General features: G+C 43.9%; 1 protein-coding gene across 2 annotated transcripts; it reads right to left on the bottom strand.

Annotated features, from left to right (window-relative positions):
* Window positions 1-572: 572 nt before the first annotated feature.
* UHRF1 (ubiquitin like with PHD and ring finger domains 1) lies at window positions 573-14,003 on the bottom strand (the record flags this gene model as incomplete). 2 transcript variants are annotated; one of them, XM_082011016.1, is made up of 16 exons in its annotated part: window positions 573-1,268; window positions 1,950-2,048; window positions 2,396-2,553; window positions 2,666-2,786; window positions 3,164-3,301; window positions 3,399-3,561; window positions 4,406-4,512; window positions 5,361-5,465; window positions 6,262-6,369; window positions 6,457-6,580; window positions 7,856-8,042; window positions 8,207-8,313; window positions 9,188-9,403; window positions 9,842-10,014; window positions 10,781-11,044; window positions 13,851-14,003. In XM_082011016.1, 16 exons carry the CDS (start codon window positions 14,001-14,003, stop codon window positions 1,122-1,124), a joined length of 2,370 nt encoding a protein of 789 aa, XP_081867142.1. In that variant the 3' UTR covers window positions 573-1,121. The 2 variants fall into 2 exon arrangements, with proteins under 2 accessions (XP_081867142.1, XP_081867143.1); XM_082011017.1 differs by having other exon boundaries at window positions 2,675-2,786.
* Window positions 14,004-18,106: the final 4,103 nt, after the last annotated feature.

The raw sequence follows: 18,106 nt of genomic DNA, 5'->3' as shown, positions 1-18,106 counted from the left end.
ATTAAAAACATCCCTGTCTTGTTGAGGTATCAAACTGCAAACTTTGGTAATGTTAGAAAAAGACAACCCATTCACAAAAGTACGCCTTCTCGGTGTCATGTACAATAAACAAAATGCTTCATAAAAAAAAGTCAGAATTGGTTATTCTCCATTTCCAGATAGAAATGCAGAGAAACAAAGAAAAAAAAAACCCTCTTGTTACCATAATACACCTAGCATTAGGAGGAAACCTGAAAGTTTGCAAATCCATGCTAATCATTTACAGCTACAGTGTTATATTTTATCCAAAGAATAAAATCCGGTTGGCAAGTTTAAACAATTCAGTGCTTATGAAAAATATATATATGGTGGTTCAGAGCCCAGTCTTTCAGAAAAGGACAAAAGGCACTTAAGAATGGCTTTAGTATATTCCACAATGGCATTTCTGGATAGAAGACAGCACCTGGCTGAACAACTAGTTCCCTAATAAGAAAGAAGTCCAGCTGAGGTAGTACTTCATATTGCTCCAACCACTTGGCTATACACAAGCAGCTTTGTTTTTTTGATATACAAAATTCGTAGGAAATGGCTTTTTATAGGTTTGTCAAATGTATAAAAAACAGTTCTTTAAAAAAAGTAGCAAATACACACTTGTGGTAAAAAGATCATTAAGCCAGGAGCCATCTTGTACAAATTGAGCATCAAAATGCTGCCAAGGTGATGCACAAGTCTACCTTTATGGCCAAATCCCCAAACATTGAAGATTGTTCTAGCAACCAAGCCATTTTTTTGAATTAAGAAAAAAAAAAAAGAGGGGGCACAGGAGGCACTCTGAGAACTTTCATAATCATTAGCAGCCTTACCGGAAACACTTTGTAAGTCCATTAAAGAAAAATAATTCTGTGCTGATGAATGGCAGTTGGGGGGAGGGAGAACGCAGAGTTCAACATTTAGAACAAAAACAAAATCCACAAACATACAAAAAGATATTCCTTGAAGTTTATAGTTTTTTAAAAACGAGGAAGACTTTAAACTTTTTTAGGGGTCTGGGAGAACACAGACTACTTTTTTTTTTTTAATTAAGCCCATTGAAAATCCATTCATAAGTTTGAAAAAAAGAAAATTAGAAGTGCTTTACAGAATCACCGTCCATTGCCATATCCAGGAAAGAGCTGAGTTAGAATGGTCTGCAGTGTTTCATTCACCTGCATGGTATAATTTTTGCCAAGATCGTAGCGGCAGGCTGGACAACTGTATACATCAGCTTTGAAGGATCTATCCAAACAATCCTGGTGAAGGACAAAAAAAAAAAATTGGTTAAGAAAGAGGCTTGTGCAGTTTCACTTATTCTACAAAGCCCCCACTGGAGAGAATGAGATTCCTTTTATATCCTAGTTCACCCAGGTATTGACAAGAGCTGAGAAAGGCCGAGAGCAATGCAAGGCTGGCAGTTGGAGAGAAAACTTTCTTCATTATGTGCAACAGCACGTGCACTTCAACAGAGCACGTTAGTCACAGACACGGTGTTGAGGTATATGGTAGAGAGATTTCATTCAATTACATTTCTGAAGATCAAGAAATCCCCTGCAGCTGTTAAAGACCGTTGAAGCTTCTGCAAAAACACTTCACTCTTTAAAAAACAAAACCCCATACGCTCCATAACACTGTTGAATCTGTCAGCATCACCTACCAGCATCACTGAGCCCACAGAGAAGCTCTCATCATCTTTTAAAAGAATCAGATAGTGGCAATACAATAGTGGAGCTTCCTTTAAAGCACAGACTTTTCTGTATCAAAGAACTTTTATCAAATCATAAAGTTTTAATATATAAACCTGACTCATACTAAAAGACTACTGGCAAAAAAAACAACCTAGACACCCCCCACACTCCTCTCTCAGAACTCTTCTGTTGAGGTCTGTTAAGCCAACAAGCCTTAAGCTGACTTGTTTAGTGCTATCAGCTACTCACCTTGCACACGTTGTGTTGGCATACAGTTGTGACTGGCCGAAACACAACCTCCTGACAGCAGATACACAAGAAGGCCTCTTCAACTTTATTTAGAAATTTCTGTAAAGAGAACATTTTAATCAATTTATTGCTACTACTCTCTGGAAGATACAGAAAAAAAAAACCCAAAACAAACCACCTCACATTAAATGCAAGGGCTTACTTTAGTCATAGAAAGTTTTTCTACAAAGCTTAGCAAGGAAAAAAAGTAGTCACGTTAAACGAGTTCTGATAACTGTCTTACTGACATCAAATACAGGGCTTTAAAGTTATGCTGTGGATGTCTACACTAAAAAAACACTTATCCGTCTGAGGCTGTTTCTTTAATGCAGCTAAAAGGTTTGTGTCTAGGGATAGTACAATAGTTGTCACTTTATTTCAGGGGGGAAAAAAAAGCATGACATTACCGGTCCATCTTTGAGAGCTTCTAGTACTTCATTCCACAGTTTTTCATTGGCTTCATCACTTTTTATAAGAGATTTTTGCTGAGATGTCAGCTTGTATGGCTCAACTTTAGTTTTCTTTGGAGTCCCTGTAGGGGAGGTAATGAGTTTCTCCTCCCCACCTGAAAGAAAACACAATGAACTTGTAAAAGAGCAAACAAAAAGCAACCAGAAAAAGAGAAACTAGGTAAAATGCACAAAAACCTACAAGGGTTTCTATATCCACTTGCCTACTCCACAAACCTGCTGATTTCCTTTTCCTCTTTCCTTTTCCCGGGGTATCAAACTCCTCATCTCCATTATTTTCTTTTTCCTTATCTTTGTTTGCAACAGCTTCCAAATACCCTTCAGGATACTACAGAAACACAAAACAAAAAGCATCCAATGCAAACGTGTCGGTAGACTACTGCCAGTCAGAAAGATGACCTCTGGAACTGCTCCAGGGGTTCTCTATTTGCAGCAGCAGATCCCTGCTCTTGCAAGGTACTGAATAGACTATAGAAATTCTCTATGAGAAAGTGAGTTTTGTCCATTTAGCCTCCTGATGTAAAAAGAAAACAAACAAACCATAAGACTGAAAGCACTGGTGTGCCCCTCAGTCTAAGGGGGGCTGTCTTGATTCTTATGCAAGGCGAAGAAGATCATCCTCAATGAGAATGTGTAATAGAAAAATTCCTGCTATCCATCAAGTTCCTTGTCTAGGAGAACCATGATGATGTTCCAAAAGTGTACCTGCATTGTTAGGCCAAGCTTTTTCATCCTGTCCTTTCCTTCTTTAGTCCAAGGAGCAGGTTCTTCATCATCCCTCCTAAGTAAGTAACGCCACACTAAAAACCCAGATTTCCCTGTCTCAGGCCAGTATTTCACAACCTAAAAAAAAGTCAGATGCAAGTCAATCATACAATATAAAAACCCCTTGTCCATAGCCAAATTATTTTTCCCCAATTCAAATTCAAATCCTTCTTACCTTATATATTCCATCATATCTGTTCCCTTCTACAGGAGCGTATTTGCTATGTTTGCCTCCTTTTACATTCCTCACTACTCGGACCGGCTTCCCAGCTCTCCAGTCCTTGGCTTCAGCTCCATTTTTGTCATTGATGGGAGCACTGCAGTTCAGAGCCAGAGCTCTGCAAGAGAAAGTCCAATCAACTGAGGGTATTTCCCAGGCAGAACTCTTCAGAATCAGCAGGAAAATAAAGCAAAGCAAAGCTTGCATGGTAAACCAACTACTAACAAGTTATAAATTTAACCGTACTATTTAACTCAGAGCAACACGTTGATACAGTTGAGTACAATAATAAGAGTAGCAGCATACTGGCATTGTGCTGAACCACAGCAACGGCTACCAAAAAACTGGAAGCTACTGCCACTTTGCAGATACAGAAGGAGCCCCTTCCGAATCTCTTCCAAGGAAAAAGGATATAGCCAGGCTTTTGTTTGTTTGTCTTAAATACTAGCACTTTCACATATCTTGTATAACACTAAGAACTCTGGAAGATAGTAATTAAGCCTCCTGAGTGGGGACCACGTTTTAAATACGCTCAGTATTCATTACATTACCTGAACGTAATTGCGTGGACCACCTCCTCCACTTAAGTCCACACTTATTTGTGAGAGTAACAGTTCAGAATTACAAATGATCTCGACTCCCAAGGTGACTCATACACCAGTGAGTGCAAAGGTCTTCAGAAGAGAGTATGAAAACGTCTACACTAATTTACTACTCTGTTCCTTAAGTTTCAGTCAACATTAAATGCAAGCCCAATACCATTTACAATTTTGTTTCATTTATAGTGTGCTATAAGAAGCACTTCTATCGTGCAACTGATCTGCAGCGTACACCACAGTGGAAACAATTTCAACAGCTTTTCCACTTAGCCAGTTTCTTTTGATACAAACAGGAGAAACGATTTTTCAGGTTGACAGATTGCCAGCCACTAGGGTTAGGAATGGAGTGCGAATGTTGCCGACCTGTTCATATTGGTGAGTTTTTGATCACAAGACTGCTCCGCTGTGCGTTTGTTTCCAGAGAGATCACGCCCTCCGCTCCCTGTATATGTGAAGGAATTTCCATGATCCTGAAACGTACATGGATGGTTTCAACGCATTCACAAAAATAATTCAATAAAAGCAGAAGAGTCTTTTAATCAAGTAGCTTTAATAGGCTGTTCTGAAAAAAGGAAAGATGCTTCCTCCATTTAAGCTCCCAGACTCAGTCTATGCTCCTCTGTTACATTGGCAAAAGAGCCAAGGTGACAATTGTTGCCTTGTCACACATGTTAACAGCACAGAGACCTCCGCCAAGAGAGCGGCACACCACTCAGAATCTGCTTGGAAGTGCAGGGGCATGTTCTAGATAAAGATAGTGTAACTTGTGCCTCACTCAGAATTAAGACTTAGAACAGCTACTGAGATTTGTGGGCTACCTGTTACCCGAGTTCTAATAGGGTAAGGGTGTACAGGCTAGTAATGCACCAGTGATCTGCAAAAAAGAACAAGCAGTAGAGCCTGGTACAGCTTAGGTTTGGCTAGCAGAACCAAAAGGTGTATTCAGAAGTAGGACTTCTGTCCCTAGTTTTGTTCTGAACACTCTCCCGACACAGGAAGCATATACCGTGAGACTGTCCAAACTGTGGATGCCATGGAGACCCCAAAAAGGCAGCTAAGGACTCTTGGATTGAAAGCCGTCGTATGGGTATTAAACATAATTCAGGTGATCCTGTTTCTCAGGTTGGCACATATTACTGGATTGTAATTTTCCTTCGCCTAGTTTTCTTCTGAAGAACATAGTTCTTCTTCTTAGTGTTATTCCCCCATCAAGATGGGGAAATGTCTGATACAGAGTGTAAAACCTAACTAAGGCCAAGTCTTTCTTTTAACTACAAGGTAATTGGTTCTCAGGCATAAATAATCAAGATTCACTTACTATGTCATCTTCATAGCCTCCTGCCAGAACCAAGGAGTAGGCGCCGTCATTACTTCTGCCATGTATGCCTGCTACGTGGGGTCTGTGAACACCGGATTCGCTCACCTGGGGGAAAAAAAAAAGCCAAACACGTTTGCTGGGCAACTGCTGTCAACAGGCTACAGACAGTATGACTACCCTTTGGTCTTGGAACTAAGTTAACTAATAGTACTATTTCAAATTCATTTTGCATATATTACAGGGTAAAATTGTGCTCTCACCACTATCATCCAAAAAGCTCCAAATAGAAGAAAGAAAAATGCTTTTAAAAAATAAGCCATTGAATATTTCAGTGAATTGAGCACATGGGATTTTTTTATTATGTGAATTTAGAAATTTGGATCTTCCTGAGATTGCTTATTAAAAAGCTCCAGGAATTTAAGAATAATATAGATATTAAAAGTTTGTAAAAGGGGATTGGGTTTGAAAGACTTGCAATAGCAACCTTCATCTAATACTTGAAAACAAGATCTGGATAGGTCAGTGCTTTTTCTTCCCCAAATTTCTAACAGGATGAGAAAAACTTCTGTTTAATGTATCTAGATATCCAAGAGACACCCTTACCAACAGAACAAGTGGAAGATACTACACACCTCCAAGACAAACTACTGGAAACACATATATTTGGTTTGGGAGTTTTGAGTTACCAAAAAAAGCACTAGAGGAAAAAAACACTTGAAATGCCTGGACAATGCAGCATTAGTTATGGAACACTTGGTCTACACAAAGCCAGAATTCGTTCCTTTTTGCACTTAAATATCCAGTGACATACACTCCAGCATTAACTGTTTCAGGTTCTCATAAGACATAGATCATTCCCATTTTTCCGTACAGTGTCTCAGGCCAGGATTCAGCTTCCTACCTGAACTCTGAACTTCCACATGGTGCCAACCGGAATCCCAGGAATCGGTCCATAGTGGTTCGAGGGGACAATGGTACATTCCTTTGTGCGACCAACACATGCCATACCCTGTTTCAAAGAGCAAGACCAATCAGCCAAGAATTACAGGGAACTAACACACACTATTCTTCAAAATAAAACAGCTTTTGAACTGACCTTGCCCCAGTCTCTCCGCGAGGATGAATTAGCAGATGCCATCTTTTGTTTCTTTTTACTTTCTTTTAATTTCTCTCCTGCTAAAACCACCTCACTTGCATCATTTCGACATTCAGGGCAATACCTAAAGTCACCAGTCAATGAAAATTAACTAGTAGCAAAGCCTTAAATTAAAAGAGAATTTCCTCAAAACATACTGAGTTATGTTACAATTTCCCCATGTGAAACTAGACAGGACACTGAAACAACTCTCCATACTGGAATTAGACCTGTATTAGCTAGTATCCTTGCACAATCTTCTAAGCCATTGCAGGTGTGTCAGGAAGTCGGCTGTATCATAAAAAACATGGTATAAAATGCTGAAACAGGACTCAAGGAATAAAACAGTATATTTCACTCTCTATATAGAATCATAGAATTGTTTAGGTTGGAGAAGACCTTTAAGATCATCGAGTCCAACCATTAACCCAGCACTGCCAAGCCACATCTACACGTCTTAAATCTCTCCAGGGATGGTGACTCCACCACTTCCCTGGGCAGCCTGTTCAGTGCTTGACAACCCTCCAGGTGAAGAAATTTTCCCCAATATCCAATCTAAACCTCCCCTGGTGCAACTTGGCCTCTTGTCCTATCGCTTGTTACTTGGGAGAAGAGACCAACACCCACCTCGCTACACCCTCCTGTCAGGTAGTTGTAGAGAGTGATGAGGTCTCCCCTCAGCCCTCTTTTCTCCAGGCCAAACTCCCCAGTTCCCTCAGTCGCTCCTCATCAGACTTGTGCTCTAGACCCCTCACCAGCTTTGCTGCTGCTCTTCGGACATGCTCCAGCACCTCAGTGTCTTTCTTGTAGTGAGGGGCCCAAAACTGAACACAGTGTTCAAGGTGCAGCCTCAACGGTGCCAAGTAACAGGGGGACAATCACTGCCCTAGTCCCTGCTGGCCTCACTATATGTACATAGATAGATGTATTTCACTATCTCTATATATCTATAACCATATATATTTCATATATAAAACAGTAGATATCATCAGTCTAATATGATGATGGGGCCTGTGGACTACCTGTAAGTGACCCATAAAAACCATTATACAAGTTAAGCCTCCTGGCATCAGGTTTGCACTTGGTTTATAGGTAGCTCCAGTTCTCTTCAAATAGGCATACAGGTCCCAAAACTAGGAAAAGAAATTCGAACACCACTAGCTTAGAACATACTCTCACTAAACTGATGCTCAAGAAAAGCTATAAAGTCCTACCAAAAAAACCCAAAACCGCACAAACATCTCTTCAGTTTGTACAGTCAGAATCTTGCCACCTAAGGGCAAGATGAAGCCCTAGACCTCACTTTCTGCTCCTAATTAGATGGTAATTGCGATACCACACACACATACTTAGAACTTACCAATCCTCATCATCTGGTATACTACTAAGGGGAGGGTTGAGGCAGTAGATGTGGAAAGCCATATCACACTCATCACACATAAGCTGTTTATCCGGATCTTGTTTACCTCCACAGATATGGCAAGCACAAATTCTGCAGGTCTTGTTTGGGTTGTCCTTACACGCTTTACACACAGGTCCATTTTGTCCTGTTAGCAAAAAGAAACCTCAGTACATATTCAGGCTCCAGAAAGTGCCAAGATATACTGGAAACAGTCAAAGGAGTCACAACTACAAGTGTCTCGGAACTCTTAGACCTCTGATCCTCACAAAGCCGAGACTGAGACATGCAAGAACTACGCAACAGACTCACGTTTTAACAGACCGGTGCTAATTGGACAAGCACTGCCTGGTTCTTCAATTTTATAAATTTCATCCACTAATGTAATTCTGCAGTCATTCAAGGAATCACCAGCATCCCTATAAGTTGGTAAAAGTGAAAAAAGATCATACTTTGAAAGTATCATAGGGCATGAATTCACAGCTGTACATGTACATCGGTAATGCAGACTGGTCTGGTATTAGTCCTGTATCACAAGAAACCTGTTACAGCATTACATTATCTGGGACAGCATCAGCATGAGTCAAATCGTTTTCATGCGATTAAAACTTAACCCCTTTTGTCGCAATAAGAATCCAGACACTTGTAACATTCCAGTTATCATTAGTGACTCTTCTCCTCCCCAAATATTTCATACTAAGTCTTCTCATTTTATAGTTAAAAAGTCAAGATCACTGTGGTGAGAGGAGAAGGGAGGAATATTGTGACAACCTTGTGAAACTTGTCTGAAATTTTAAAAAAATATATACTTTTTTCTCCTGAAGATGAAAGTCCCTTATATACAGGCTGATTTTCTCCTCTAGGTGAAAATCGGAGTAATTTATCATCATCTTTACAAAGTGAGGGTTCTGCCTACATTATATCTAGTACAAATCATTGCACTGAAGTTTTTGTAAAACCATTATGGATAGTTAACACAGTAAACAATTCTTCGCCTCTTGGTGAATATGGGGCTTCACACCCTCCCAGCATTATGTGAATCCACGGATCAGCGTGCCCTGTTGTTGCCTTAAAGTGTCCAATTTCTCCAGTAGAAGTTAATCAAAAGTGCAGTACGACGAAGTCAATCACCCAAAAAGGACAGCCCAGCTTCTCGTGTCTCCCCAGCACTTCTCTTGCACCATTTGCGTTGCATTGGTTTTTTTGGCAGAATCACTTGGACCTCATGAAAGCTTAAGTAGAGTTGAAGAGTTCAATTTATTCCACATTTCTATTCTTTATGAATTTGCTTACCCAAGTAATATCTTTGCATTTATCTCCCTGATCATTTTCGTTTCCCTTTTTTGCAGAATCTCCGCATCGTACCAAAAACCTCTCTCTTTTGGTTCATCGGGATTATAGTTGACCATCACCACCTGTCCTACTTCTAGCTGGTGCCACTTCAAAATAGTCCGTGCACGAGCCCGTACATCATTCGAACTCAATTCTACGACTCCATTCTCTGGATAACTTGAAGTAGAAGAGAGGCAGGGGGGGATAGAGAAGAAAAATCAGATTCAACATCACAAGTTGTTATAAGTGATAGATTTTATCCAGACAGGTCAATTTAACAACTGATGCCACACACAACACACAAGCATACCATCAGGAACAAAATCCCCCTCTCCCACACAGACACAGCCAGAATCAGGCAGTCTAACTTTGCTACTATTGTATACCATTTAAAACTTGGATAACGGCATTTCATATTTCTAAAAACTTGATTCCAGCCCAGTAGAATTCCAGTTGGAATTCCAACTGTAAGACAAACTTACAGTTAACAGGGTTCAGCCATGTAACAACTGTGCCAGCCCAGTTCTGTTTTACCTTGTGGATCTCTACAATAAAATTTCCCATCAACATCATGATCCAAATGACTTTATTAACCAAGAAGGTAACAAAACTCACTCTTCGTATTTCACGTGGTATATTACATCTTCTTCAGGAATGGTTGTTGGCTGATCAGGATCTGTGCAAATGTCAGCCGATTCATTTGCAGGTTTTCTTCTGGTTACATTTACAACTTGGGCTTCAAACCAAGCTCCCATATTCATATCTCGAGCATCAACCAAGTCATTGATCTATACAAAGCAAAGCGTACAGATCACCAAAAATGGATTTTCAAATTAAGTATTAATTTCCAAGTCTACTTGAAGATTTAACCATTTCAAGAACTTCATTATCAAGATATTTAACAGATCATCTTAAAAATTAAGATTTCCTTTGCCTTCCTGATCCCATTGTGCACCCCTACAGTCTTCTCAGGTTGAACCTCTAAGGCTAAATATACATTCTGCACCACCATGTGTACAAACAGCTTTCTTATCTAGTATAAATCATTATTAGTTAGTCTATAACAGACTTTCAGGACTGTCTTGCTCATAGTCTGGCAAAGACATCACTAGATCTGTAATAAAATCCATGGAAAGAGACAAGTAAAATTATTCTGAACAGCTGGTTGAGATTTTCTTTTGTTCATTCAAGAAAGTTTCAGCTTTGACAAATGCAGTGACTCCAAGCAAAAATATTGGGAAAATTTTTTAAATCAAAACAGGCACTCTCAATGCCTTTTCTTCCCCCCCCCGCCAATCAATTCATGTATTGTAGTTTTAGTTAAAAGGATAAAATGAAAAATAAAATGTTTTGACCTACAACATGTTGCATTCAATTGGTTTGTGGGTTGGTTGGTATTTTTGTTTGTTTGTTCTTGGAGCGTTTAAGAAAAAAAAAGGGAAAACACCCACACAATTGGGGCATTAAAGATTTTTAGAAATTCTCAACTACAGAGAAACAACTCCCCTCCTAAAGTGCAAGTTTTAAATAATCTTAGCTTTTTAATCAACTCACCTTATAGAGACCAAATCCCGGGTCAGTCCAGTCGGATTGCGCCGCTGTGCTCGGCTGTCCCTCCAGTTCCATGGCACCTTCTCCATTGTGAGAGCTTTTGTCAGATTCGCTTTGGCCTGAGCCACAGCCAGAGTCTGTGTCAGAGAGTTCAGAATCCTTTTCCTTACTAACAGCAGGAAGCACTGCTGGGCTTTGTCTGACCAAGAGTTGAACAATATCGTTCAGTCCAACACTGTAATCGAAAAGGGAGTGACCATCTTCCATCTACAGGGAAAGCATCAAAATAATCTGGTTATTTCGTTCAACAGAGATTCTCCAATTCAAAACCACCCATCATGCTGTAATTGTCTCTGTGTGCCAAGAAAGAGCACGTTGCTTGAAAACCATTAACAATCAAGGAACTTGGCAGTTCTTCAGCATCACAGTTACTTATAGATTGTTGTTCTTCATATTTAAAATGTTCTTTTTTCAAGAGACTCTCCAAGCTAGAAAAACAAGACTTCCATGCTGCGGTAGACTTGCTACCCAGATTAAGCCACAGCATTCTAGGAGGTCTGAAAAGGTTTGCAGTACATTCCCTAGAAATAGCAACTCTGGGAAGAAGGACTTCAAGAACTACAGATCCCCTAAATTCCTATCAGGATTTAAAGATAATTCCACGTGACCTACAAACTCGAAAGGAAGCTCTTTCTTCCTTAAATCAGACACATCCCATAACATGAACACTAACGCAGACTGGTCTTTATATTGTAGTTGTGTATGTCATTGTTACAACATCGCTCTGTTAAACGTGGCATTAACTAGAAGCCAAAGAGTTAATCACCTACTTTTCTCTGGGCAAGCACACAATTTTTCCATTGAGAGTAAAATCAAAAAAGAGTCAATTCAACTTGAAACTACCCAATCACGTTGTAGCACAGCCAGGCATGCCCTAATTTCACACTCTGTCTAATTTTAAGAGTTTATTTTGCAAGTCAAATCAAGATCCTACCCCTGCAAAAAGTAAGAGAAGCACAGAGGACCAAACAGTTTTTTCAATTACCTTTCAAGAACTCTGAGGAGCACTACCGTTTTAGAGTTAAAATGTAATACTTGAGACCACAGTGCAGTTATAAGTTTAGACAAGCTTCACCACATATTTAAGGTCTGACTAAGAAATTATACAGGAAATGACCATCCCCTTCCAGCCCAAACCACCAGAAAATGCAATCCCCAGAGCTTTGTTCTCTATCAGGGGGAAACAGAGCAAAACCACAAAAATTTACACTTCACGGGAATCACTATGATAATTCAATTCTGATTTATGGCATAAAATGGCTATGGAACAATCCCTGGAAATTTGACCGTGCAGGGAGCGATCTCGACTTTTTCTGGTTTAGAGATGAAAACTCACGGAGATACACAAGAACAAACCAGAAATCGGTTGTTTCTTCTTAACAAAGAGACAATATTACAAATACGGTATCATTAGCAACAGTAGTTATCACCAAAGAACACAAGTGACGACAGGTGCACACAGAAATGGAAAAGCAGAGCGCACGAACAGGGCGTGAAACTGCGGGAGTTCAAAGGAGAGTCTGCAAGAAGTGCCAGCATCTGAAAACGTACCTCTGACAAAGGAGGCAGGTTTTTTAATGAACAACTATTTTCCTAACATAATTTTAAAATTTTTACTACTAGTAGTTAGAACATTTCTAACGATTCAAAAAGCCAGACAAAGCACAAATGAGCACAGCAGGGGAACGATGAGTAAGAGAGGTTAGATCACACTGGATAAATGTTTCTGTCTAAAACCACACCTAAACTAAGAACTACTGGAGTTACACAAAGAGGAATCATCTTTACAAGGCAAGTGCATCCTTTCTGAAAAAAGCTATCACTTCTACTGAAAATCTGTTCAACCCTAGTTATCTGCACAGACTTCAGTGTAAGTAAGGCTGACAGCTGGTATGTACCCTGGACCAATCCTCCCTTATCGCTTTATCTACAACAACAAATGGGTAATTACTGCACCCGAATCTACACTAACAACAAAACCGAGGTGACAAGCCCTTCAGAGATGCTACATATTCCTACAAGCCTCTTTTTTTACTACTACTGGTACCCGAGCTTGCTAGATTAAAGCAAATCCGGGTGTATTTCCATATCCTACAGCCACATCTACTAATTATAATGTACAGCTAGCTCTAGTTATCCTAAAAGGGAGGGAAAGGTGGAAAAAAAGGGACTAGAAGAAATTGTCGAACTCCACCCATCTCACAGTATTCCCATTGCAGTCTAAAGTAGCCCGCTATTTCTGAAATGAATTTCTTTAAACAACAAACCACCGTTTCAGAAGTCTGTTTAGCATGCAAGTTTAGCAGTGCAGTACTGTGGAGGATACGGAAAATGTATTTGAAAACAGTTTCAGTTGTTTTTAATACTAATTTAGGTGCATTACGATCGCAGTTGTACAGTTAATAAACAGACTGTCGAGAACATAATATGCTAATGAACCACTCAAGGTTTTACAGCGGGTTCTGTACCTAATGAGATTGTGATGTAAGAGCAGAAGAACTTAAAAATCACGGGCTGTTATCCCAATTTACAAAGAAAAATGGGAAACGGGATCTTTACGGCTTTCAGAGCAGTAAAATTTGCAAGGCTCAAAAAACTTCAAGCACTTTAAGACCACAAAACCTCTGGTCATATCTGTATTTTCAGAGACTTCGGCAGAGCGGTGTCAAGACAGAAAAGCAGCAGACTAGATGAAAAATAGTAAGGGGGGAAAAAACTCACCACCTTTTGCAAGTAAAAAAAAAAAAAAACACCCAAAAACCACTATCTTGCTGAATCCTCCGGAATCAGTAGATGGCAGCAAAACACCCCGTTTTCAAGCAATTACAAAAAAAATTAATTAAAATATCCCTCTCCAGCTAGCGGGGGACACGGTTGGAGGGGGTGGGGACGGGTGGGGACGGGCAGGGGGGGCCCGCAGCCGATAAGGCAGCTGCGGGCCCCCCCCGCCCGCCCTCGTTCCCTCGTTGCTGCGGGGCTGGGGCTGTCAAATCCCCCCCCGTCGCGTCGGTACCTGCTTGCCGCGGTAAAAGAGACGTTGCTGGTGGGGCTCGACACCGAAAACCTCGTGTATCCGTAGACGCAGCCCCTCCACCTTGGTGAGTTTGGAGAGCGAATCCACGCGGTGGGTCTCCTTCCCGTCCATGGTGCGCACCTGGATCCACATGGCGCCGGTTCTGTTTACACCGGGAAGAAAACAAACGGTGTTTAAACGACGGTACCCGCCGAAGTCCGGCCCGACGCTCACCGAATCAATGAGACCGCTCAACCTACCGCGCCGTCCCGGCCCCGCCGCCCGGCCCGCCAGCCAGCCGGCCGGCCCGCCCTCCCTCTTACCCCCCCGCCCCCGCGCTATTGGTCGATAGCCCGGCCGGTTCTGGCACCGATTGGTTACTGGAGGATTAATCCCGCCCCTCCCACGCTGAGCCTAACGGCTCTGGTTGCGCCCGTGCCTCTCTGCCGCCTCGCGGGCGGGCGGCGCGCGCCAACTGTATCTCGCGCCACAATTGAAACGCTCCCCCCGCCCTCCGCAGCCAACGGCCCAAGTCTCGCGTGATCATGCAAATGAGAGGGGGAGCGGGCGGTCTTAAAGGGGCCTTCACCGGCCGGCGGCCCCCACCCTCCTACCGCGGGCCGGTAGGAGCTCCCGCCCGGGGTACAGGGGGGATACACAGCCCCCGCCCATCGCGCCGCGGAGGGTACCGGAGGCTACAGCCCCACAGCCCGCACGCTCACACCGGGGTGGGGGGAGAACCACTTTCGTTCCGGCCCCGGAAAAAACGGGAGGTTGTCAGCGGCCCCCGCCGCCCCCGGTCCCGGCCCGGGCGCCGCCAGTCCGATCCGCATCAGCCCCGAAAGCCAAGCGGGGCGATGCCGGGCCGCGCCCCGCCACCGGCGCCGCCGGTCACCACCCTTCCCGGTCACACCGCTCCCTCCCGCGGTCCCGTTTCAGGGCCGGGGCGGGGGGGGGTCGGTCCTGCCAACCGGCACCGGAGCGCTCACCCCCCGGTGAGACCCGCCCCGAGCCGGGCGGGGGGAGCAACGGACCCGCGCACCGTGCCCCGGCAGCTGTCACCGGCTCGGGCGCCGCAGAGCCGCTCCCCGCAACGCCCCCGGCACGGATACGGAGAGAGGGCGGCAAAAACCTCTGCGCCCTCTCTCAGTGCCACCGGCGGCCGCTCCCCGTCCCGCGGCGGGATGGGGCGGCCCGGCGGGACTCACCGGCGTGGCGGTGCTGGAGGCCGCCGCCCGCGCTCTCCCCGGGCTTTGGAGTTTGGCGCGGAAAAGCCCCGTGCGCGGCGGGCGCCCGCCCATTGGCCACCGCTGGCGGGAACGAGCGGGCGGGGCGGGGCCGCCGCCGCCACCTCCCGGGAGCACCGCCCCGCGGGGAAGGGGGAGGGACCCGGCGGAACCGGCGCTCCCCGGGGGCGGCACCGGGGATCCCCGGCGAGTGGCCCGGCCCGGCCCGGCGCCCCCGCTCCGCTGCCAAGGAGGGCAAACACCCACCCCCCCAAAATCCCGAGGCGGCCGCGCCAGGCGGGCTCCGCCGCCGGGAAAGCCACTCGCCCTCCGGGGCTGCGGCCACGGTGCCGGTTATTGTCCTAAAAACCAGGCCACGGACAGCCCTGCGGGAGAGGAGACCCAAATGGTTCCCCCTCCAACAGCCGCCCTCCCAAGGCACCCTCTCACCCGAGGAGTCTAGTGCCCCCAGGGAGCTGCAGGCCCTGCCGCCATGCGAATAATCCGAATAATCCGAATAATCCATCAAAAGGCCTCTAACTCCCCAGGCCGTTAGCTCCCGGGTCGTTTCTGGGGCTTGTGTATGGTCCCACTCATGAAAACGTGGCCGGGGTGACACAGCAGGGCCGTGCGCGTGGCTGCGTGTGCCAACAAAAAGGGCTGGTCCGGGGGTATGTTTTTCCCCCAAACTACTAACACTACGAAGAAATTAAAAATTATAAAGTTTGCTTAAGGTGGCCATCGGATGGAATAAACCGTAAGCAGTTTATTAACCAAGAAGTTTCTGAGAAGAGTCAGCTTCAAAAGAAGGATAAAAGCATGAAAATTGGTGACTGTGGCAGAGAAAGACTCCGCGGTGAGAAAGCGGGAATGGCGGCGGGTTCGGCGCTGCCAGAATAGCTCCGCCAACACTGCAGCCTGCCGAGGCCCCACAGAGCCGCTGCCCTGCCTCTACGGACAAAGAGAACACGAGGCGCACTGAAGATAAATGCAAAACAGTATTTCCCGTGTTATACCCTGCCCTGCACCCACTGAGCTAACCTCTCACATTAAAAAATACAGAATCAGAGGGCTGCAGCACCCGCTCACCCCCCTGATTTGCAGACCACTGTAGAGAATGCATACGGCACACGAAAGCCTCCTAAGCGGCGTCCGCCTCTTCCTTATTCCCCTCCTTTCTTAGGATCTGTTGGGGATCCCACAGTAAAAACCACAGATCACAGGTTGAAAGTCACTGGCCTAGATTAGGTTAGTACCAAAGGTTAGGCATGTGTCAACGCACAAAAGCCTCGAATCTGACCTGCGACCTGCCGCAGTCAGGCTTCATTTCCTCCCAGAATGTCATTTTTTCCCCTTGTAGATGCACTAGAGTCTTAACCTTGACCTACCACAGCAGCAAGACCTTCTCACAGCCTGAGAGGGTTATCAGACATTACAGACCTGGCAGGGAGCAGGAGGAAAGGCTGAGTATTGGAAAAACTATTTTCACCTATATAAGAACAGGGTTGCATATCTAAAGCATCTCAGTTTTGGATCTCCTAGCCTAAAGTTCAAATTAGCGGTGCCTAACAGCATACCTGGATCCATATTCGGTCACCCATTTCCAGAGTAGTGGAGAACCCACATCCCTCATGACTTCCAGATGCAGGACAGTTTAACGACAGACATTTACTACCCTCTTTCAGACTTTTTTCCAGCATCACTTACATCTCTATAGAAGTACCATAGGAAGGTCAAAAAAAGCCACTTTAAGATACAGACCTGACCCTTCTTTCCTTGAGTGCTCTCTGTCCCATGAAGCTGACATACAAGGATTGTGTATTTGAACAGTTAGCTGTTCATGTCAACTTTTTGACACTCAGATGCTAAATACATTTCTGATAGCACCTTACTCCCTTGCATTTCACCCTACCGTATCCCCCATTAGGGTCGTGTCTCATGTCCATTTAAGAATTATATACACATATCTGAGTGTGTATGGATACATAGGACATTTTCTTTTGCCCTCGGCAGTTCCCATCACCGTGCAAGGAACACAGTCTTACTGTAAGACACGGGCTGTTCAAGGAAAAGGCTCCAGCCAGTTGCTGCGTGTGACTAGTAGCATCCCGAGAACTATCATAGTCAGAAGAGAAGCAGCCCACTTTCTAGAGAACCTTTTACTCATTCAGTGAATCCACATACTGCAAAAACTGTGCTGCAGCCTACACACTGTTCGGTTGGGTCTAGAAATCACTTAAAATAAGGCTCAATTCTAGATCATTGTAGTAATGGAACACTGATTTCATCAGAGGTTAAATTATATATGCTCTCCTTTTAAGGTCCTCTCTTCCATTAAAACAAGAATATTGCCAGAGTAACTTACAGAGAACTTGGTGTCAGTGAGATAAAGCCCTGTGAGCCTCAGGTTTCCATAGAAAGTCAGAAAAAAGAACATTGACTTCGTTATATTGCAGTTTTCTAAGAGGCAGATGAGTTTTAGTTTCCTCCCTTTCAGATTGAGGCATTTCTTTTCTTTGGAGTTACAATTCTGATTGAAAACACTGTTCTGCCATCTGGTAAATGCCTCATGCTGTGAGGAAACAATATCTCGGTCCTCCTGCCAGCAGGGATATCCAGTTCAGTTTATGAAAACTTAAAGCATTGTTGAATTCATTTGCAAAAAGCTGCAATTAGCAGGACAAAATTCTACCAGTCTCACAGCCCATGGAAATACTACTCAAAGTGACATTTTGGCACAATGTTTTAGGAGAAACAAAAGTCCAGGCATGTACATAAGAACTACCAGCTGAGAAACATCACTAAAACAAGTCTTGAATGAAGAAGAATTGATAGGCAATCTTATCAATTCCAAGGGGGCCCAATTTATCCTTGGGTAGGCAGCACAGTCTCCCCATTACAGTTATTAGGATTCATAGTCCAGCCCTTATAATGCCTTTATGGCACTTTCTGGGAAAAATAGCAGGGGGGCTGGTCCCATAAAACCACAAGAAGCATCACAAGAGGTACAAACACTCTAAATGGTTAAAA

Source organism: Phaethon aethereus, assembly GCF_964289735.1.
Source record: "Phaethon aethereus genome assembly, chromosome: 26".
NCBI lineage: Eukaryota > Metazoa > Chordata > Aves > Phaethontiformes > Phaethontidae > Phaethon > Phaethon aethereus.
Note: the sequence above shows the minus strand (reverse complement) of the source record. Positions and strands in the feature narration are given on the sequence as shown.